The sequence below is a fragment of the Macrobrachium rosenbergii genome, chromosome 11, assembly GCF_040412425.1.
Source record: "Macrobrachium rosenbergii isolate ZJJX-2024 chromosome 11, ASM4041242v1, whole genome shotgun sequence".
NCBI classification, from domain to species: domain Eukaryota; kingdom Metazoa; phylum Arthropoda; class Malacostraca; order Decapoda; family Palaemonidae; genus Macrobrachium; species Macrobrachium rosenbergii.
Window position 1 is genome coordinate 38,399,030 of NC_089751.1, and position 24,087 is coordinate 38,423,116.

At 34.7% G+C, this 24,087-nt stretch overlaps 1 protein-coding gene across 2 annotated transcripts in view; it reads left to right on the forward strand.

The window, feature by feature from the left end:
• The window catches only part of LOC136843334 (uncharacterized), a 222,680-nt gene that overhangs the window by 88,086 nt on the left and 110,507 nt on the right, over window positions 1–24,087 (forward strand). For both annotated transcript variants that reach the window (XM_067111621.1, XM_067111622.1), the window contains 2 exons: window positions 8,819–8,905; window positions 19,281–19,452. In XM_067111621.1, coding sequence (XP_066967722.1) covers window positions 8,819–8,905; window positions 19,281–19,452 — 259 coding nt within the window. The remainder of the gene's footprint in view (window positions 1–8,818; window positions 8,906–19,280; window positions 19,453–24,087) is intronic.

Genomic DNA, 24,087 nt, shown 5'->3' on the forward strand with positions numbered 1-24,087 from the left:
ATACGTACGCACATACATACTTATACACACACACACACATATATATATATATATATATACACATATATATGTATACTTATATATATATATATATATATATATATATATATATATATATATATATATATATATATATATGTTGCAGTCTTCCCTTCCAGCTATTTCTCATACCTCATTTCCCTAACGACTCTGATAGATGCGAGGTAGAAAGAGAAAGAGGGAGGGAAGGCTAAGCTGTATCTGCAAGCTTCTGTACCCTGACGTTGTAATTACCCTTCAAATAAAGAGAGAGAGAGAGAGAGAGAGAGAGAGAGAGAGAGAGAGAGAGAGAGAGAGAGAGAGAGAGAGAGAGAGAGAAATGTTTACGAAAGTGTGAAGCTTGCTAGACAAATGATATAAACTTCTGCACGCAAATATGTTCATGCAAACACATGCCCATATATATATATATATATATATATATATATATATATATATATATATATATATATATATATGTATATGTATGTATATATATATATATATATATATATATATATATATATATATATATATATATATATACGGTCGTGGTGGCTCAGTGATATATATATATATATATATATATATATATATATATATATATATATATATATATATATATATATATATATATATATATATATATATATATATATATATATATATATATATGGTCGTGGTGGCTCAGTGATATATACAATTTTATATCAGAATTTAATCTAAATACCTAGAAATCTTAATAGGTAAAAAATGTGAAGTTCGGCTCTGCAATTCTAAATACTGATAACCAGGAAATCGTGATGTAGAACGAAATATTCTGTGATCAGACTATTACCGTTACGGATACTTTATGGACAACTAAAACATTTCCGAAAAATCTTGAAAGGTTAAATGTGGAGACTTACGTAATTTAAAACCGCATAGAAGAGCGTAAGTGTGTATATAACGTATGTGGGTTTTTAGCTAAAACCGTTATTCCAAAAAAGAGGTTTTAATATTTTTCTAGTTTCCTTCATTCTAATTCTTCTAATTATTTACTGAACTTGAGTATGTATAGATGATTGTCGAAGATTCATTGCCACAGTAATCACATTTGCATCGCCAGAGATGTTTGAAATCAGTCTATAAAGTAATCCGTCATCTGATAAATAACGATATACTTATACATTTTATTAACCGCCAGTCTTGTTTCTGTGTACTTTTTTTAATTGTAACTCCGTTGCAAAATGTGACAAACATTGATATTCCCCTATCTGTTTAATTAATTATGTAGTATTCTGTATTTATTTAGTCACATTGCGAAACATCACAATTAAACAAATTGCCTTTGCAAATTAGTAGACTTCAGCATCGCTCCAAGTTTTAGTTTTCTTTAAAAGAAAGCTATTGAGATGGCAATTTGTCTGTCCGTCAGCACTTTTTTCTGTCCGCCCTCAGATCTTAAAAACTACTGAGGCTAGAGGGCTGCAAATTGACCTGTTGACCATCCACCCTCTAATCATCAAACATACCAAATAGCTGCCCTCTAGCCTCAGTAGTTTTTATTGTATTCAAGGTTAAAATTAGCCACAATCTTGCTTCAGGCAACGGCATAGGTTAGGTCACCACCGGGCTGTGGTTAAAATTTCGTGGGCCGCGGCTAAAACACCATTATACCGAGACCACCGAAAGTTAGATCTATTTTCGGTGGCCTTGATTTTACGCTGGAGCGGCTGTACAGAAAACTCGATTGCGCCGAAGATACTTTTGTGCTTGTGTTAATTGTAACTCTTTTGAAAATGGGATAAACATTGATGATCTCGCATCTGTTTAATTAAGTCTGTAGTATTTTCTATTTGATTAGTCAAATCAGTTTCAATTGTGAAACATCACAATTAAACAAATTGCCCTTGCAAATTATAGACTTCAACATCGTTCTAAGTTTTTATGTCACCATGAGATTATTCGACAAATAAAAATGACCCAAAATAAGCCCGTAATGGCTCTTTTTAGGCTTGTGCGACTTTCCATATCAACCGAACAATGCCTTGAAATGTGTTCCGTCAACCTGCTTACAAGCAAAGTCACTGACCTGTATATTGGGGGCGAGAGACGAGCCCCTTATTACCGACGAAGGAAGAAGAAGAATGTAATATTGGCCGAGACACTGGATTCCTATTGCCAGTGGTACGTGTCGTCTGCGTCTGGAGAGACAGTCCTCCAGTAATTAGTGGATTCTGAACTGGGGGTTGTTTGTCCCACTTTTGGACATTTGGTCCTCTGATTTTTTAAAAATCAGAGGACCAAATGTCCAGAAGTATATATATATATATATATATATTGACTGTGTATATACAGTACATATGCACACACACATATATATTTATATATAATATACGTCATTTCACTGAAAGATATCATGTCTAATTTTTTGCAATTTATGAAAATTCATTATGCATAAAATTCGATTTCTAGCCTTGGGTTTAATTCAGTTGCCTGAGGGTACACTGAAGCACGCATCCCATGTCTTTTTTTTTTATTTATCAGTGCATAATTTATGTGCTCATTTATTTTTATTATTTAATGACAGTGCAGTTGCATACTCATATTTAATGCAGTTGCATACTCATGTTTAATATCTGATATCACTTAAATTATAGTTTTTAATCGTTGTTTAGAATATGTACGTTCACATGAGATTCAATTTCGACAATAACTGCACGGGATTCTGGTTCTGGAGCAGCCCGTAATGTAAAATGGTGATTGATTGATTGAAGTTTATCTGGCGTTACAACTGCAGCGTCACTTATGACGAAATAAAATCATGTCTTCCTAGAACTGGTTGAATGGATGTTGCTTATACAACCACTGAACGGATGTTGCTTATACAACTACTGAACGGATGTTGCTTATACAACCACTGAACGGATGTTGCTTATGCAAGCACTGAACGGATTTTTTGCTTATACAGCCACTTAACGGATGTTGCTTATACAACCATTGAACGGATGTTGCTTATACAACCGCTGAACGAATGTTGCTTACACAACCCCTGAATAGATGTTGCTTATACAGCCAGTGAACGGATGTTACTTATACAACCACTGAATGGATGTTGTTTATATAACCACCGAACGGATGTTGTTTATACAACCACTAAACGGATGTTTGCTTATACAGACACTGAATGGATGTTGCTTATAGTCACTGAACGGATGTTGCTTATACAGCCACTGAACGGGTGTTGCTTATACAACCACTGAACGGATGTTGCTTATACAGCCACAGCGGATATTGCTTATTCAGCCACTGAACGGATGTTGCTTATACAACCCCTGAACGGGTGCTGCTGATACAGTCACTAAACGGATGTTGCTTATACAGCCACTGAACGGATGTTGCTTATACAACCCCCTGAACGGATGTTGCTTATACAACCCCCTGAACGGATGTTGCTTATACAGCCACTGAACGGATGCTGCTTATGCAGCCACTAAACGGATGTTGCTTATACAGCCACTGAACGGATGTTGCTTATACAACCCCTGAACGGATGCTGCTTATACAGCCACTGAACGGATGCTGCTCATGCAGCCACTAAACGGATGTTGCTTATACAGTCACAGCGGATGTTGCTTATACAACCCCTGAACGGATGCTGCATATACAACTGAACGGATGCTGCTTATACAATCACTGAACGGATGTTGCTTATACAGCCACTGAACGGATGTTGCTTATACAGTCACAGCGGATGTTGCTTTTACAACCCCTGAACGGATGCTGCTTATACAACTAAACGGATGCTGCTTATACAATCACTGAACGGATGTTGCTTATACAGCCACTGAACGGATGTTGCTTATACAGCCCCTGAACGGATGTTGCTTATACAGCCACTGAACGGATGCTGCTCATGCAGCCACTAAACGGATGTTGCTTATACAGTCACAGCGGATGTTGCTTATACAACCCCTGAACGGATGCTGCTTATACAACTGAACGGTTGCTGCTTATACAACCACTGAACGGATGCTGCTTGTACAATCACTGAACGGATGTTGCTTATACAGCCACTGAACTGATGTTGCTTATACAACCACTGAACGGATGCTGCTTGTTTAACCACTGAACGGATGTTTCTTATACAGCCACTGAACGGATGTTGCTTATACAGCCACTGAACGGATGTTGCTTATACAGCCACTGAACGAATTCATATTTATTTCTATAACTTTTCTTATTGCCTCTTTTAACGCGTTAAAGCTTGTCGTGCCAGTTCATCGTCTTTTGATGTCCCTTAACAGTGTATTATTATTATTATTATTATTATTATTATTATTATTATTATTATTATTATTATTATATTCAGAAGATGAACCCTACTCATATGGAACAAGCTCACTGGGGCCATTGACTTGAAATTCAAGCTTCTAAAGAATACGGTTTTCATTAGAAAGAAGTAACAGAAGGTAATGGGAAATACAGAAAGAAGAGATCACTTTTTAAAAAAGAGAGAGAGAAAAAACAAAGCAACATATTAATAAATAAACAGATAAAAATGTAAGTAAATTATTAAAATAAAATGATAAAGATAAGAATAATAATTATTATAGTAATGATAAGATAAAATGGGGAACTTGATCCAGCAGATCGGCATTAACGTCAGGGAGTAGACGTGAACACCCATCAGGGTAGTAGTAGACCGTCCTGACCTATGTGTCCATTAGAGTATTTCATTTAGGGGTCGCAGAGTAATGGCCAAACTCCTCCTCCTCCTCCTCCTCCTCCTCCTCCTCCTCCTCCCCCCCGCCCACCGGCTGAGCACGACAGTAGACGCCAGCGTCCTTTGATGTTCTGACGGAGAGAGAAGATGAAAGATGACAGAGCTCGGCCTAATTAGCTTAATGTTGTTGTTATGTCTTGGATGATGGAATATTTTACTCGGGTTTTTCCTTCATTTTCAACTTTACGATACGCTTTTTTTTTTTGGTACGATACGCTTTTTTTTGGTCTTATGTATTTTCTTCTTATATACTTTATTAGTTTTTCCTGCGTATATATTTGGGTTTTACTATTGAGTTCTGTTGATGTTTACCTTTTTCATTATTTTTCCCTTCATTTTATGTTTTACATTCTGTGTTAAATTTTTTGATTTACATTTTTTGCTTTTTCCTGCATATACATTTGGTTTTTTTTATCATTGAGCTCTGTTGATGTTTACTTTCTTCTGTATTTGTTCCTTCATTTTGTTTTACAATAGCGTTTTCTCATATATTTTCTTTTTATATATTATTTTATTGTTTTTATTGTCTTCTCCTACGTATATATTTAGCTTTTATTACTGAGCTCTGTTGATGTTTATATTTTCATTATTTTTTCTCTTCATTTTCAATTTGACATTATGCGTTTTTTCATTTTTTGTTTATATATTGTGTTTTTTTCCCCAAGTATATAGTTGGTTTTAGTTTTCTGTAAAAGAAAATATTGAGATGGCTTTGTCTTTCCGTCCGCACTTTTTCTGTCCGCCCTCAGATCTTAAAACTACTGAAGCTAGAGGGCTGCAAATTGGTATTTTGATCATCCACCATCCAATCATCAAACACACCAAATTGCAGCCCCTTAACCTCAGTAGTTTTCATTTTATTACGGTCAAAGTTAGCCATGATCGTGCGTCTGGCAACGCTTTAAGATATGCCACCACCGGGCTGTGGCTGAAAGTTTCATGGGCTGCGGCTCATACAGCATTATACGCTGTACAGGAAACTCGATTGCGCGGAAGAAACTTCGGCGCATTTTTTACTTGTTTTCTTCCTGTAAACAGTTTGCCACTTTCCAAAAATAAAAAAATAAAGAAAGAGAAATTTTATTACGTAGAAGGTTTTTTTTCTTAATTGTCTTTATTCCAATTTGATATCGTATTTCGTATTGCAGATAATTTGTCTCCACAGAAAAAATGGGAAAAGGATTTTACATCTGCAGCAGTATAATCCCAAATTTATATTGCACTTGGTATTTCATACTGTTGAAAGATTTAAAATATAAATAAAATAAAAAAAATAGTCTGGGAAAGGAGTTTTCATATGGAATATTATCATTTCAGGATTTTTTTTTTTTAATAATTCAAACTGCAGGTAATTTCTCCTGTTGCAAACAAATAAGAAAATAAAAAGATTAATAGAATAAAAAAAAACAGTTTAGTAAAAGAGTATCATCATTCCAGGTTTTTTTTTTTTTTTTTTTACTTTCAGTATTTCATACTGCCCATAATTTATAAACTCGTCTAAAATGAAAATAAAACTCGAGAAAAACTTTTGTAAAAGGCTTTTACCATCCCATTTTTGAGTCGAACGGCGTATTTCGTACTGAAGTTGAATTTTGATGGAGAAAATAAAGAGATTATTGTTCGGTAATGTTTTTCATGTGTAGTACTACCATCAGAATTCTACGTCATATTGTTTATATCGTACAACAGGTAATTTGTCTCTTGGGCAAAAAAAAAAAAAGTAATTAAAATAAAAAATAAATACAGCATTTGTTCCATAAGGAGATCATATTGAACATTCCCGAAATGAAATGCTGGCATCTAAATAGCGGTGACGTTGTGTTCGACATTTATTTGGTATTTCTGATGGTATGTAATATCGAAACGCCAGTCAGAGCGGGTTCGTTCGTATGGATTTCTAGTATGGCCCTCACCGGACTTCAGAAACAGATAATTGAATTTTATTGTTGTTCGCTCAGATGATTTGGACCGTCCACTTGAAGATTTTTTATATTTACCTTATAATTCTAGATTATGTCTTATTTCTTTTCCTTACGTAAACCATTTTTCTTCATTGTGCGTCGTCATGCTTTTATTATTATTGAATAGTTAAATCCTCTATGATTTTGTTTTCAAGACATATTAAAACCTAGAAAGCCCTGGAGAGCCTGCTCAGCTCTCATTATCATTCAGAAAAATTATCTTGACAGCAAAATCCTTCTGGAATTTTTAAATTTAATTCTGTTACTCACGAAATAGCAGGAAGGTAGAATTTTTATTATTGTCAGCGTATCTTGAGTGGTCAAGACTGTGAAAAGGATGACGGAGAGAGGGATGGAAAGTGTATCTAAACCAGAGATGAGCTATATGAGTAAGCGGAAATCTGATAACACACATGTTGAACGTTAATGTGAATGGCGTGGGATTGGCGATCGATCTTACAGGTAGTCGAGTAAACGATGAATGCAATGGAGTAGTCGACTGTCAGTGAATCATAAATTTAAAAGGAATAACAGCCTTGCAGATCTGCGAAGTAGGCGAGTGTGTGTGTGTGTGTGTGTGTGTGTGTGTGTGTGTGTGTGTGTGTGGACGGAGAGTCTTTGTTGGTTGGTAGAGTCCAGATGTCTACATTAGGTCACTTACCTCCTTCACCACCTAACCAAGGGCCCGTGCTTGTACAAGGTGTTCTGTTGTGAGTCACGTAAACTACGAACTGAATGGGAAATTTAAGTCATCATTAAATGACGTGTGATCATTCTCACTAACATTACAAATAGTTTAACGAGATCATGAGTCGCTTTTGTAAACTTACTGGCGACAACCGAAGAAATTGTTTCCAAACAGAATGTGAAAATAAGATTTAAGGTAAATTGCAGGAGTCGGAAAACTACGTAGAAAAAGATCAAAGGAGCGGATGGAAAGTACGGTGCAACTGGAATCTGCAATTAACTCGATCTGCTTTCTCCAATGGCTCCAAATTTATCTGTTAGTTGACATTTGCCGCTTAATTAATCTTAACAATATACCTGCTAGCCGGCTGATGACGTTTATCATCATACCTGTTGCGGCTCTGATAGCTCTTGTCTTTCAGTTACAGTATTTGAGTGTTTGTACGAATTCAGCCTTCAGGAGGCATCGTCACTGCGCATTTGTAGACATAAGAAGCAGCAAAGTGAATAGGACCAAATTCTTTCTGTGTGGACTTTAATTATGAACAAATTATGAATACTCATTGACCCTCCGCATACTTGTAGTAGTCGAACTAAATAAAAGACTAGCAAATAGAACCATCTCTTTTCTTGTTATTTACAAACGGATGAATGGCATATTCTGTCTTTGGGTTATTATTATGCTGCCTCATTGTGAATAGTAAGAAAATGCTTGTAAACATTCAGCTCTGAGAATTTACCATCCTTTTGCATTTTAGATAAGAGTTGAATGAATAAAAAAATTCACTCATGAAAATTACCATCCCTCTATAATTAGACGTTCAGGAGGCGGTGAGAAAATTCGACCGTGAGAAATCATCGACCTTGTGTATTTTCGTCGTAAGTAAAGTGAATGAGAATATTCAGCCTCTGACTATCATCATCATCATCATCATCATCATCATCATCATCATCATCATCTCTTTTATCTTTAGGAGGGTAGTGCCGTCTGTGCACGTCACGTGGTGCACTGCAGGCATTACTAAAGGGTGTTTGCAGCGTCCCTTCGGCCCCTAGCTGCAACCTCTTTCATTCCTTTTACTTTCTCTCCATTGCCATTTCTTTTAGCCTTGTACTTTCACTCCATCTTTCCCTCCATTGCCATTTCCTTTTTTCAGTCTTCTGTCCAGCCTCTCTAACTATTAGTTAATGCAACCCAGTTCCGGTTTTAAATCTTTGAACTTTATGACCTTTATTATATAGCTCTCTCTATCTTGCTGTTCAACCACTTCAATCCCCTTTTCACTGTCGTCAGTGTTGAATGGCCTAAAGTGCCCCAGGGCGTGGCCTTAGAGCCTGAATTTCATAGAAGCAAACGCATCATCCCTTTTAATTCTCTTTCCAGCCAGGGAGTGTCCGGGAGAGAGACCGAACCGGAAAGACGGCTCTTCACTACTGCGCCGAGAACCAGACGCTCTCCTGCATTGACCAGGTAAGTGTTTTTTCAGGTTCTCGAATCTGTCCACAAAGGATTGGCTCTCGCGTCGCCGCCTTTTGTCGTTGAACCTTGATGAAGGTTCACAATGGAAGTAGCCTGGAGCTCTTTATCAGCTCTGCTGAGGCCCGCTGGTTCGAAGTGATGCGACCTCTTTTTTTTTATGCATAGCAAGTTCTTTTTGAGTTTCTTTGTTATTCATTAGTTTCGCCTACTTTTTATCTTTGCTTTTTATGAATTCTTAATTTGCAAAAGTATCTCTCTCTCTCTCTCTCTCTCTCTCTCTCTCTCTCTCTCTCTCTCTCTCTCTCTCTCTCTCTCAAGTATTTGGAAACATTCTAACTACGGCTGTCTTTTGCATTAAAATGAAGGTTGTATATGATTACAAGAAGCCTAAATGAAATTGTTATTTTAGATATTTTTATATTAATGACTTCACTCATTCTTTGTTATCTGATATGTCCCAGCATGAAGTTGTTGAAGAGAATGAAAAAATAAATAAATGAAAAGTATAAATCAAATTATATCTTAATTTAGGAAATGCCTTAGTAAGTAATATCGTCAGGTAAATTGTTGATAGCATGTGATGAATATGAATAATTGGGTTAAACCGTCCGTTCATTATTACATCTACTAGGAGAAGTTTATTTGCACTTCTAGAGAGAGAGAGAGAGAGAGAGAGAGAGAGATGTTTTGAAAGGAATTATTGTCAGTTGAAGGAAAGAATACCCGATTAGGGGATACCGCAGAACGAGCGTTATCGATTCCTCCTTTATAGTCGTGACCTTGATGGTGTCATGTGAGGTTGTTGTTCTTTGTGCCAGGAACCGTCGATATTCTCTTCTATTTTTTATTGTTGCCGGAATCTGTCGAAGAAATCTGGCAAAAACGTTTGTTTTTCGCCAATTTTTCAAAATAGAAAATCTGTTGATGAAACTACGAAAATTCCAATTATTTTTTCCTACTGTCCAAACCTCCAATTTTTTTTTATTTTCACAGTTTTTGTCTTGTAGAAATATCTGCCAAAACTTAGGAAAACTTTTCTCAAATAATTAACGCCGTATTTGCTCTTTTAAAGAGTTTAGTAAATGTTTATGCTTGATTATTCCCCTGCTTGCAGCATCTTGACTATTACTGAACGAGGTTAGAGTGCATATGTGCGTGTTTTTTTTTTGCATTGCTTTATTGATGTGGTTCTTTGATGTTCACGTTTTTAAAATTAGTAATCAAGAAAGTGATAATAATTTGGTGTCAGTCTGCTCGTGCGACAGTAGAATTTTTAGTGAAAAAAGGGTTTTAATAAATACAGTGTCTTTAAACTGTTGAATGCATTATAGCTACTACAGTACTACAGTATATGTGTATCTATCTTTTTCGTCTATATATATGTATATATATATGTGTGTGTGTGTGTATTATATATATATAATTTCATATATATATATATATATATATATATATATATATATATATATATATATATATATATATATATATATACATATACATATATATATATCACAGCTACATCTGAAACTTTTCGTAACGTCGTGTAATATTACAATGCGTGTACTCATGTATGTTTGTATGTATGTGTGTACGCTGTATGTTTTGTTCCTCGTGTCATTATCGTATCCATAATCAATACCGTACAAGAGTCCATACCATACGCTAAGAAGTCGACGGACGATCGGAGCAAAAGTACGTGAATAATGAACACGTCTTGAAGGACGCAGTTCTACGTCGTGCCTCTGTCTCCTCCCTCCGCCTCTCATTTATTCATGGCCTCTCGCACTTACGTAAGCCTCACGCCTTATATATGCATTCTCGGAATCTAGGTCCTCACGAAACCGTCATTTGCCTCAGATTAGACGTTTGGGCGTATTCAACAACGTAATTAACTTTTGAATGGCCTACTATTACACGTAGGATTCTGGTGTTTTCCAGCTTGTCTTGGCTACTATACTTTTATCAAAACTTATCGACATCACCATAATAATAATAATAATAATAATAATAATAATAATAATAATAATAATAATAATAATAATAATGTTGTGATGAAGTTGATAACTGCATCAGCGGCCTTCAGTTTGTATAGAGTTTTCTCTATTTTTCTTGAAAAATCAATTAGAAAATTAGGGAAAACTCTATACAAACTGAATGCCGCTGATGCAGCTATCACTTCAACAGCACTTGTATAAAAGATGGTCTAATGCTTAATAATAATAATAATAATAATAATAATAATAATAATAATAATAATAATAATAATAATAATAATAATAATAATGTGATGATGCTGCTGCTGACAACTTTAAACTCTACGGATTTGTCACGCCATGTTTAACTTATGCGTTCGTGCACCAAAATAATAATAATAATAATAATGATAATAATGTAATGATCACTGAAAAAAGAATACAGAAAAATCCAGTGGTCTTGTTTTCCTTCTACGCTTGAGATTTATGCAGAGAGGCTTCGAGATTGCTAATAAGAGCCAAGCAATGATTATAATAATACAGTTGTTGTTGTTCTTTTGATTATCTTACTTGACAGAACTCAGAAATGAAGAGGAAATATATTTCGTCTAAACCTTGTTATCAGAATTTCCTCTCCTCTGTATCTCTCCCACAGAGTCATCGGCGGACTTTAATTACCATGGTAATTTTCATCAGTCAGACGTTTTATCTTAATTTTTTAGCTTTACAAACGTGTTGTTATCAGTGCAGGGAAGACGTTTTTCGCGTGTTATCGTCTGTGGGAGAATATTGATTATTTACGGGATGTTTGTGCGCGTGTCTGTATTAGCTGGCTACGTTGTATATTGTGTGCATGCAAATGTGTGTGACGTGTGACCTTACAACGTAGCCAGCTAATACAGACACGAGCGCAAAACATCCCGCAAATCATCAATATTCTTCCACAGATGATAGCATCCAGAAACATTTACATACTATGTATGTAAATGTTTGTGGATGGGCTTTGAGAGGGAAACGACATATATGTGAAACAAACTGTTAGCTTGCAAAACAGCCTTCAAGGAACTAAGCGTCCATTACTATGAAAAACAAATGAAAACAGAGCCAGGAGCATATTAAATGCTGTTGTATTTTCATTAAATGTATCTTTACAGTATGTCAGAAAAGTAGCAATAAGAGAAAATATAAAAATGTGTTTTTGGGGTAAATGGCTGGTTGTGTATAAAGAAAGACGGATGTTGGAATTTATGTGCTAAACGTCCCGTAGGCGGGTAGTGCCATTAGTGCATTTCACACGCGGTGCACTGTAGGCATTACTTAAGGTTCTTTGCAGCGTCCCTTCGGCCCCTAGCTGCAACTCCTTTCATATTCTTTCTTCCATCTTACTTTCCACCCTCTCCTAACAATTGATTCATAGTGCAACTGCGAGGTTTTCCTCCTGTTAAACGTCTCAAACCTTTTACTGACAATTTCCGTTTCAGCGCTGAATGACCTCATAGGTCCCAGTGCTTGGCCTTAGGCATAAATTCTGTATTCAGATCAAATCAAATCAGTCTTAGAGGTCGTAAGAAAAACGTCTGCTTTTCTCATCACAACTGTCGCTACACCGGCTCGACTGCTACTTTTCCTTGTTGCTACTTAGAAGTTGGTAATGCTGGAATTAATAGATTTAATATTTCTTCTGTTTTGTCTGGCTCCTGTACTGTGATTTCTCTTCCTTAAAACCTCCTTTCCCTAGAAGCGGGAGTAACGCTTTCTATTAGCGTATGATCCCATAATATTTTTCCCATTTATAGCTTTCGTTTCTTGTTTATATCATAATGTTGTCCCGAAGAATGACTCATCGTTCCTCGCCCCGTCAGCCTCTCTCACGTTAACCTGATTAATTAAGTTCAGTAAAGTCCTTGACATTTCCATTGTCTCACATGATAAATGACCTCGGCACGGATTGTGGTTGTGTCTCAGAGCGAAATGAAATGTGAGTTGAATTCGTTTCATGACTTGATGTTTTGTCACAAGTTTCTTAGAATAACGAAATTCGTTTTATATCTTGTCTTCATGTCAGCATTTTTTTTTTTGTCGTGCCCAGAGGAACCATTAAAGTGATGAAAGTTGTGTCAACCTATATCGCCACGTCTCGATCAAGTTACGCATTCCGATTTTACTCGGAATTTTCCATTTCCACTTAGCTTTTAGTGTCTAATTTAACGATTTAAATGGTAATTTGTTTCCAGTTTTGAACGAATATCTTCTAAATCCGAATAATGACAAATGAATAACTGTTAATTACCAGACACCAGATTCTGCCCATATTTGAAAGTAATAAGGATTAAGGTGTAGCCTTCTTCCCCCCCCCCCCTCCGCATGAAACAGGAGAGATACATCTTTCTCTCAAAGTGTTTTGTCGCTGACTACGTTTCTTCACGTGTCAGTTGTTGCCTTGCAAATAAATGAGTTATGATAATAGAAAACTATATTATTGTTGTCATTAAGATGCGTTAGAAGATATAAAAACAAAATATGTCAAGTGAATAAACAAGCATCGGCAATTTCAGTGAAAATGCCTTACTTAGTTATGGACGTCAGTTGACAATAATAATATAATAACACTTAATTGCTTTCTCTTTAGGTGAATAAAGGGATGGATCGTTCTCCATTTTGTACTCATGTAGTTCGTTTTCATAGAGAAGTAAGGTAATTCCTTTCTTTCGTCGAAGTAATTCCAACTCAGAGTAATACCGTTATTGGGAAAGATAACAGGCAATTAATTCCTCTCGTTCTGGAGGTAGAGGAAGTTCTTCCCTCCGTGAGGAAAAACGTTCCTTCCTCATTGAAGTAGCAAGACAATGCATGCCTTCGTTGAGGTAATGCAGTTTCTTTCCGCTTTATCCCATTAGGGAGCTAAGGCAGTTCCCTCCGCGAGTGAAGAGTTATGGCTGTTCTTTCCCACGTTAAGAAAGTATGGACAGCTTCTTCCCCGGTAGAAGGCGTAATTTTGTTCTTTCCCTCGTTGTAGAGGTAAGAGAGGTTAATCTTCATTCAAAAGGTTAAACAACTAATTCTATATTTGATGACCTAAGGCTATTCATATCCTAGTTTAGGAGGTGAGACTTTACTCTATAAGTAAGATGGGAAGACACTTCTGTCTTAAAGAAGGTAAAGGAGTTCATTCCCTCTTTGAGGAACCAATACAATTCCATCCCCGTTTGAGGAAGACGGCAATTGCTTTACCATTGAGAAAGTTAAAAATGACCGTTCTATGAAAAACAGACCGAAAATTCTACCACTTGTTGATGAGGGGAAGATGATTTTTACCTCGGTTACTATAATGAGGATTTATGCAAATTCCTTCCGTTGTTAAGGATGCCAGGAAATTTTGACACACGAAGAGTATAGAAAGCATTTCCTTCATTTTTGAGGAGATTTGCTAATTCCTACCGAGCAGGTAACGAAACACTAGGCTGATGAATGGTATGGCCGCTCCTTCCTTTGTTGAGCCGGTAATGAACGGGGAGTTGCAAATATTCGTCTTTCTGTGAGAAGGAACACAGCTCCTTCCCTTTGTGTTGGATAAGGCAGTGTCCTTCCTCTGAGTGGATGTAAGGCGACTCATTTTTCGTTCAGGAGGTAGAACAATTCATTTCCTCATTGAGGGAATAAGTTGATTCCTGACTTTTGGGGGAAGCGAGGTCATTTCTGTCCTCGGTAACTTGGTAAGACATTTCATTGCTTTGTTGAGGAGGCGAGGTCAACACTTTCTCTTAAAGAAGCAGTAAAGTAATGCCGGTATTCTCGTTACAGTGAGGTTGTTGCCATATAAGAACGTATGGTTGTGACTAGTTGTTGTATAATGATATACTTGGGGCTGAAGAGTAAAACAATAACTTCAATTCTTCTTTGCTACTGGGGTTTTGATACCGTATTTGCTTTTCATTTCCCGTTGTCAAGTCATTCGTTATTTTCTGTACAGCAGCCTTATTGAGAATTTATGGCTTATATACTTCATCTTTGATACCTTAAAGTTATGGAAGTTGTAAGCCATTCTTTCATTGCCTGATTGTATTGAATGATAGGTGTAGGTAAAGTAATGAAATTCATGATAATTTATTAAAAGAGAAGCAATTTGAGAAGGGAATATTTGAGAGTGTCCCTGACGTTTTCTTGTTTTGAATGCTTAACATAACCGAATTTCCATACCCCCTGGCTTTCGTGTGTCATATCCACATGTCCTGCGCAGCTTCGTCATATCACATCAGAAACATTCTTGAACAGCTGGTAATGGACATTATATCCGACAACTTTGAACATTCTACAAAATATATGGTTACTTTGGTTTTCTTCTCCTTTAATTTTGTTGTGGGTTGTCCCAGTAACCACGCAAAGGAGTCCAGTGTTACCGAAGTCTCAGCCAGTTCGCTACAACTATTGTGGTTATTTAAAGCACAGAGCAAAAGTAGGAAGCATTGGTACTCGCATGCTTATCCTACACGCAAACTTGTTCGATTATAAATTTACGCTGTAATGCAAGTATTGCTGTTACCACACATACTTAAATCAGGTTGGCTTTCTTTGGTACAACCCGGTTGAAGCCAGGAAGTGGAAGTAATTAGGTAATCCGGTTCCCCTCACTCCACATAAATGAAGTCACGTAATTACTTGTAAAGGGTTGTTTTGATTCTCACGCGCTTCCGCATGAATTTGAGTGTTTGTAATAATATCTCCCTCTTCCAAAAGCGCGCGTGTGTATGCATGTATGTGTGTATATAATATATATATATATATATATATATATATATATATATATATATATATATATATATATATAATATATATATATATATATATATATATATATATATATATATATATATATATATATATATATATATATATATATATATATATATATATATATATATATATACATATACATACACACACATGCACGTATGTAAATGTGTGTGTGTGTACTTTTGTTTTAACAGTTTTTAAATTTGTATTTTTGTTAATCAGAAATGATAAAATGGTTAGGTAAATATACTGGCAATATATTCCGCAGTAGATAATTGACTTGGTCTTCGTTTAATATTTTATTAAAAATCTCCACTCTCGAATGTTAGGGATAATCAACTTTAATGAGAGAGAGAGAGAGAGAGAGAGAGAGAGAGAGAGAGAGAGAGAGAGAGAGAGAGAGAGAGAGAGAGAGAGAGAGTTTAAAGCATATATTATATCAGGATCAACATTCTGAAGCAATAGCGAGACGCTACAACAAACCTTTTAAGTAAAATGGCCATGGGGCGTCAAATGAAGCACTTCAAGGAGGCCGTTGTTTGTTTCTTTGATGAATTGCATTGTATAAATCCCAAGAATCTAACTGATTGTCATTGTCCCTTAAGCAATGAACCTTGGACTCCATTAAAAGACTATCGTATCAATGCTTGCTAGATGGCAGATATTGTAACGAAGGGGGTATTTTTTTTTATTCCACTTAATCATTCTTGTTGTTGATTACTTGTAATTGTTAGTTTTCTGTAAAAGAAAACTATTGTGCCGGCTTTGTCTGTCCGTCCGCACTTTATTCTGTCCGCACTTTTTCCTCAGATCTTAAAAACTACTGAAACTAGAGGGCTGTAAAATGGTATGTTGATCATCCACCCTCCAGCCATCAAACATCAAATTGCAGCCCTCTAGCCTCAGTAGTTTTATTTTAGTTAAGGTTAAAGTTAGCCATAATCGTGCTTCTGGCAACGATATTGGATGGGCCACCACCTGGCCGTGGTTAAAGTATCAAGGGCCGCGGCTCATACAGCATTATGCCGAGACCACCGAAAGATAGATCTATTTTCGATGGCCTTGATTATATGATGTATTGTCTGTACAGAAAACTCGATTGCACTGAAGAAACTTCAGCGCATTTTTTACTTGTTTTTTATTGTCTGTAATCTTTTTCAGTGAGTAAATTTAAAACTATTGACACAGTTGTGGCTTAACGGGGCTGCGGAAGCAACAAAATACTCTGGTGAAAACCTGCTTGATTCTAAATCTGAAAGTCATAGGATTTTAGAATTACTGAAGAAGGCAGAGGTTATGACGAAGGAAGTGAATGGAAATAAAAAAAAAGGGTTTCTATTGCAATCACAATATCAACATGAGGAAATTGAAGAAGGGAGTCTGTTCTTAAAATCGGCTAGCCACCGACAGTATTTGTTTATGCTTATTATCTAGCTGTTTACTTCTGTGTATTGAATTGTTTAAATATTTGCCTTTCTACTAAATGCCTTATCGTTCCGGTCGAATCTCTTCAGTGTCATTTGATTAGTGCATGACTGCTGGTTGCCCTACGATGTGATAATTGATTGATTTTCCATCAAAAGCTCAATATCGAAGTATAATGAATATAAAAAAACACAAATACAAGGAGGAGTATATATTTTCAAATATAGTTTCGTGACTTTTCAGATTAATTCAAATATAGTTTCGTGATTTTTCAGATTAATTCGTTTTATGAAGTATTTTTGGAGTAGCATATCTTTCCATATCAAATATGTTTTGTCTTCTTTTGCTTTCTTCTTCCTTTCTTAATCATTCTTTTCCTCAGCTGTAGTGAACCGTTCAGTTTACTTCTGATGATATTTTGATAGATATTCAGTGGCATTAAAGACTATTTTGTTTTCAGAATAAGTAAGGATTCCTAGCGAATCTGTGCCCTTTTAATGGGTGCATTTTTATAAGATGTAAAAAAAAAGTAAGTTTTTTTTTTCTTTCTTTTGCTGCTCTGCTTCAGCCCACTATACAGACGCTTAGTTATCACGGACTGTTCTTCATGCGGGAAGGCTCCACGTGTCTTGAACATTTTTTTTTATTACGGTGCGATTATTATATGATAGCAATAGAGACAGAGATCGTTTAACTATTCAAATAAATTTTAGTTCCTGCAGTAATTTATTAATGGTTAACTGCAATGCTCGTGTCGGCTTTTTATAGATTATTTATAGCATTTCATATTTGTTCCAGTATGATGTGGTGATACGTTTTCATATTGATTTTTTTTTTTTTGTACCATATCAGGAAAAATATTTAGATTCTTTGCCTCGATCTCGAAACGAAATTTACTTCCTTATCACAAATTGCAAGGTATTTTGATGAACATTTAAGATTCAGTGTTAATTTAGGAATGTGGGAGTCATTTTAGAAACAGTTTTGCAGATATGTTAAGCTGCTTTGATAACAGTTGGTTTACATTCCGTTCTTACAGTAAAATGCTATTTAGTTTATTAAGAGTGAAAAAAAAAACTATAGATAACATTACACAGCTGATTTATTTGTTTGATTTGCGTTACTGAATTAAACAAAAATATGTTTGAGTAATTTACCAGAAAGTGTATCTCTCTCTCTCTCTCTCTCTCTCTCTCTCTCTCTCTCTCTCTCTCTCTCTCTCTCTCTCTCTCTCATAGTTATTGAATAGTCATTATTAAAAGTGGTATTGTTGCTCAATATTATATGCCTCTGCACAAATCACAATGTTCTGTTTGTACTCAAGATGAATTATTAATATATTCATGTGATTAAATTTAAAAAATTCATGACAAATAGAGAACTCGGTTTGCTTATGCTCATGAATATATGACATTTTGCTAATGAAACAGTAAGTTATTTGCGCGAGCACAGTAATAAATATTCATTAGGAGTTCATAAAGAATTTATTTTAGGCAGGCAGTTACGTAAATGATGGTTGATTTTAATGAAAGTTGTCTGATATCCAGTGCGAAAAATATCATTGAAAGCATCCGAATAAAGAGAAATCTACTGATGTTTTCCTAGTTCAAAAAACATAGGAATCAAAATAATTTTATTGCCCACTTTTGAATAAGGAGTAAGAAGATGAAGGATCAAGGAATTTTACAGTAATGATGCACTAAACACAAATCTTCAATTGCTTGAGCAGGATATTCCACTTTTTGGGAAAATCTCTAATAAAATACCAGACCTCTGTGGTTGCTAAAAGTGATCACCTATCATATTGCTTATACAAACGACTGATTTCGATTAGGCTTATTAATAACCTGTCTTTTCCTTGTGTTTCTATATTGCTGCTCATAATAACCTCTGTCTATCAAGTTCACTCATGCTGTATTTTGCGTCAAAATACGACAACTGAAGTATTATAGTGTTTTGAAATGTTTCTAAATACTTGTCTTACGTAAGTGAAAGTAGTGTTTGACCTGATGTTGATGTTATTTGTAAAATTATATCGAACAATGTGGTAATTGTTTTTTACATATACCGTCCGTAGTTTGTGCAAAGAATTTTTATATTTTATAGTGCCTGTAATATACATTTATGTTATTTATGGCCTTATTTTCACATTGTAAATGCTTTTCCTCCTCCAGGTGGTTGAGGCAGACCCGGCCCTTCTGCAGGCGAGAGACGAGGATGGGTACACGCCCCTCCACCTGGCTACCATAGCAGGCAATAAGTCTGTTGTCAAATATCTTTTAACGAAGGGCGCCGATGTTCAGGCGCTGGACAATGAAAAACATACTGTTATCCACTGGGCTACAGGTAGGAAGGATGATGCATTTTTCCACTGTGTTTTTATAGGTTATTCCTTTTCATTTTGCCATATTTATGAATGAACATATTGTAGCTTTATAGACATGTATATCCGTGCCATGCATCTTGGAGCATGTATATATATATATATATATATATATATATATATATATATATATATGTGTGTGTGTGTGTGTGTGTGTACATATATGTATGTGTGTGTGGGTGTGGGTGTGAGCATGACATTGATTTCATACATCTGGTTAACTTTTTTTCCATCTTTACTACATATATATATATATATATATATATATATATATATATATATATATATATATATATATATATATATATATATATATATATATATATATATATATATATATATATATATATATATATATATATATATATATATATATATATATATATATATATATATATATATATATATATATACACACACACAGGGTGCAGCATAAGTAACGCCCTTTGTTTAAGTGGAACAAAATTAAAGCCTTTTTGATTATCCTTTATTTTTTCGAACATGAATGTATTGCCACAGGTTAATAGATTAATATAATATATTAACAAAATTAATATAATGCTTATTCGGTTTAATAGTGTTCAATACAAATGATATTTCGGCTTTGCACCCTTGGGATGTTAAATTCAGTTGATAACAATCTTGCGGTTTCAGCACCATTTTTATTGTTTTGGTAGTACAATTGAATTGCTTTTACTCTCTGTTCCTTTGTTAATCTCATGGTTGTATAAAATATCTGAAAAAATGAAGATTTAGCAATTAATTAAAGAAAATAATAAAGAAAATATACATTATAAGATATAAAATTAAAAAGGGCTTTACTTATGCCGCATTATTAAACCGAATAAGCATTATATTAATTTTGTTAATGTATTATATTAATCTATTAACCTGTGGCAATACATTCATTTTCGAAAAATAAAGGATAATCAAAAAGGCTTTAATTTTGTTCCACTTAAAGGGCGTTACTTATGCTGCACCCACACACACACATATATATATATATATATATATATATATATATATATATATATATATATATATATATATATATATATATATATATATATATATATATATATATATATATATATATATATATATATATATATATATATATATATATATATATATATATATATATATATATATATATATATATATGAGACTGTGAAATATTTTCTGTTAAAACAGAATTCCATCAAATATAAGGAGCCCATAAAAACGCAAAAATGTAGAAAATAAAGGCTATATTTCAGAGACTAACTGTCTCTCTCATCAGGCAAGCAGTGAATGAGGAAGTGTTAGAGAAAATCATTATTTATGTCAGAAGGTCCATAGGTCAGCCGTTACGTCACTCCAGTTGACAATTTTTCTTTAATCTTCTTAATCGCTGGTTGGAGGAAGATTTCATCTGTAATATCTGAATCTTAGGCGCCTCTTGAAAGGTTCAAAGTATTTCTTTGTTTAATCAAAGCTGTTCATTGTATGTCTTTGTTTAATCAAAGCTGATTCCACCATCTGGCTTTTCAACCGGCAATTGCTACTGTAAGTTATACGAGAGAAATTCCAGGTTATTCTGTGATTATTGTTATTTATGTGGTTAAAAATAGCTGAACTCTAATGTCCGTACCTAACTGAACATTTATGCTGTATTAATCTCTGGGTGATTGATTTGTCTGTAAAACCAATATAAGATTGGTCACAATCGAGGCAAAGGATTTCGTAAGCCCATGTGTCTTTGGGGACTGGGTTTTGTTGGACGTTAATCAGGGATTCGGCAAAGGTATTTGGGTAAGTAAAAGCAAAAGGGTTAGAATTTCCAATTGTGTGTCAATGTCTTAATTCTGTCCAGGTGTGGGACTTTATATTTTATTGTTGGGCGTCTCTCTAGTCTTGTTTTGAGGGGACTGTAAAAATTATGTTGGCTTTGATGAGAGAGACAGTTGATCTCTGAAATATAGCCTTTATTTTCGACAGTTTGGCGTTTTTATGGGCTCATATATATATATATATATATATATATATATATATATATATATATATATATATATATATATATATATATATATTATATATATATATATAATATATATATATATATAATATATATATATATAATATATATATATATATATATATATATATATATATATATATATATATATATATATATATATATATATATATATATATATATATATATATATATATATATATGAAGCTATAAATGTCGCCCAATATTCGAAAACACGCTACTTCGGGAATATCCCCGATGGGGAATTAACACCGAAGGGGAATTTTTAAAGTGAAAAATGGATCGGAACCGCCGGGTCTCGACCCCTCGACACGGTAACTTACAGCGACTCCATTCGACAGTCAAACCATTGCATTGGTGGCTCCATTTATCACTTTAAAAATTCCCCTTCGGTGTTAATTCCCCATCGGGGATATTCCCGAAGTAGCGTGAATTGGATATTAAGCGACATTTGTAGCTTCATGAATGTAAATAAATCACGGTGATAAAATGTCATATATATATATATGTATATATATGTGTGTATGTATGTATGTATGTATATACATACATATACATATATATACATTTAAGAAGGCGAAGGAGTAAAAATTATGATATTCAAATAATGTATTCAGTAAGTGGTAACCTTTCATTTTCATCTATCTTTTATCGGATTCCAGTTGCATTGAATTTTCTACCGCTGCTCTTCTTCTTGTCCTAACCTTGAACTCTTGTTTGTTCGAGGACGTTATCCTCTTCCCTGCCCCCTTAAAAGAAATAAAACTATCTATTTTTACTATGTTACGAAATTCCTTTGTTGTTGAATATCTGTTGGGCTTTGATTTTATTGATCTGGAAGGTAAAGAGGAACATGAAAACACTGCTTGTCTTGTAGCATCATTGTTTGACAAAATGTAGCCCGTACTATTTCTTTTTGTTTTTTACATTTTTTTGTTGTATGGGTCCAAGTATAAATGCTTTGTGCTTTAGGAAACTTACTTCGCGGGAAGAATACGTCTGTATACGAAAGTTAATAAGTTTGAACAGAAAATTCGATACACTTTTGAAAACATACTTTATATTATTAAACATACGTCAAATTCTGCTTTAATTTCAGCTCGATAATTAGGTTCAGCACGAGATGAAGCCATTCCCCCCCAAAAAAAATTTAATTAACAGGTTGTTAGAATTTCGAGCTGGTTTTGACATATTACCGGAACAATTTCATCACATAATTCCAGCATCAGCCATGAATAAATCCTTAAAGTCGCTGTACAGGCAACGAGAGAAAATTGTGGGTTATTTGAAAGCATTTTGGGAAATGTTATACTTGAAGTTTAACGTCGGAATAGATTTTAAATAGAAATGACAGTACGAAAGGAGTTGGCTCTGCGATGCGCACGTGATGTGAAAGTAGGTTCGTTTGGGTTCATTTTGGAGGTGGACCAATGGACGGGGCTGGGAGGAAAGAAGATATGTGGGTCGAAATTTGTGTAGAGGGTGAATGGGAGGGGTTGGGGTGCAAGGTAAAAAGTAAGAATAAGTAGAAACCCATCAAGATTTGGCTCCGTTGGCGGATAGTTGCCGTCAGTGCACCTCATGTAGTGCACTGTAGGATTTATTTAAGGTTCTTTGCAGCGTCCCTTTGGCCCCTAAGTGCAACCCATTTCTTTCCATTTAATGTACTTCTGTTCATATTCTCTGTCCTCCATCTTACTTTCCACCCCCTCCTAACAATTGTTTCATAATGCAGCTACGAGGTTTTCCTCCTGTTACACCTCTAAAACCTTCTCTATTCTAAATTTCCCTTTCAGCGCTGAATGACCTCGTAGGTCCTTTTGAATTTTACTTTTCATTCCATTAAGACTGGGTGTGGTAACAACTTAGACTTAAAAGAATAGATAGCGACCGGGAGGATGCAAATTGGTTGGGCGGTGATTTGTAATTGTTTAGGAATAGACTGATTTTTTTTATTAGGAATAGACTGATTTTTTATGAGGCAATGAATCATGTGCTATTTAGCATGACGCCGATCTCTTCGTGGACAGTGAATACTGTCAGTTCTTCATAATTTTTGTATTTGTTCACTTATACTCAAGAGATGTAATATCATAATATTAATATAAGTTAATACGCGGATATATTTTTATACATAAATAATGTGTATGTATGTGTATGACGTGCGTGTGTGTTTATTATTAGTTTTGCTATAAAATTCCACCTTGAGATAATTGTTATATTGAAATAATGTTTATTTATTTTCGCTGTCATCTAAGATTTCACATGATTATTTGCGGAATTAGAACTGTATCTTTTAATTAACGTTATGTCTTTGTTTTCTCATCAAGAATGAATACAGAATGCAAGCATATTTTAGCTATATACTACACACTCTAAGGACTTATACTTCCAAGTTTCACTTACTCGAGCGCTTTCATAAGAGATTTTAAACTATTTTCTCATTTGCAGTAAAGACAATTTTAAACTCAACATTAGCATTAAAGTTACGTTCCGAAACTGAAGACTGTTGCATGTTCAGTGTTTATACGTGATGCCTTTGTGCTCAATTTAGATCGAC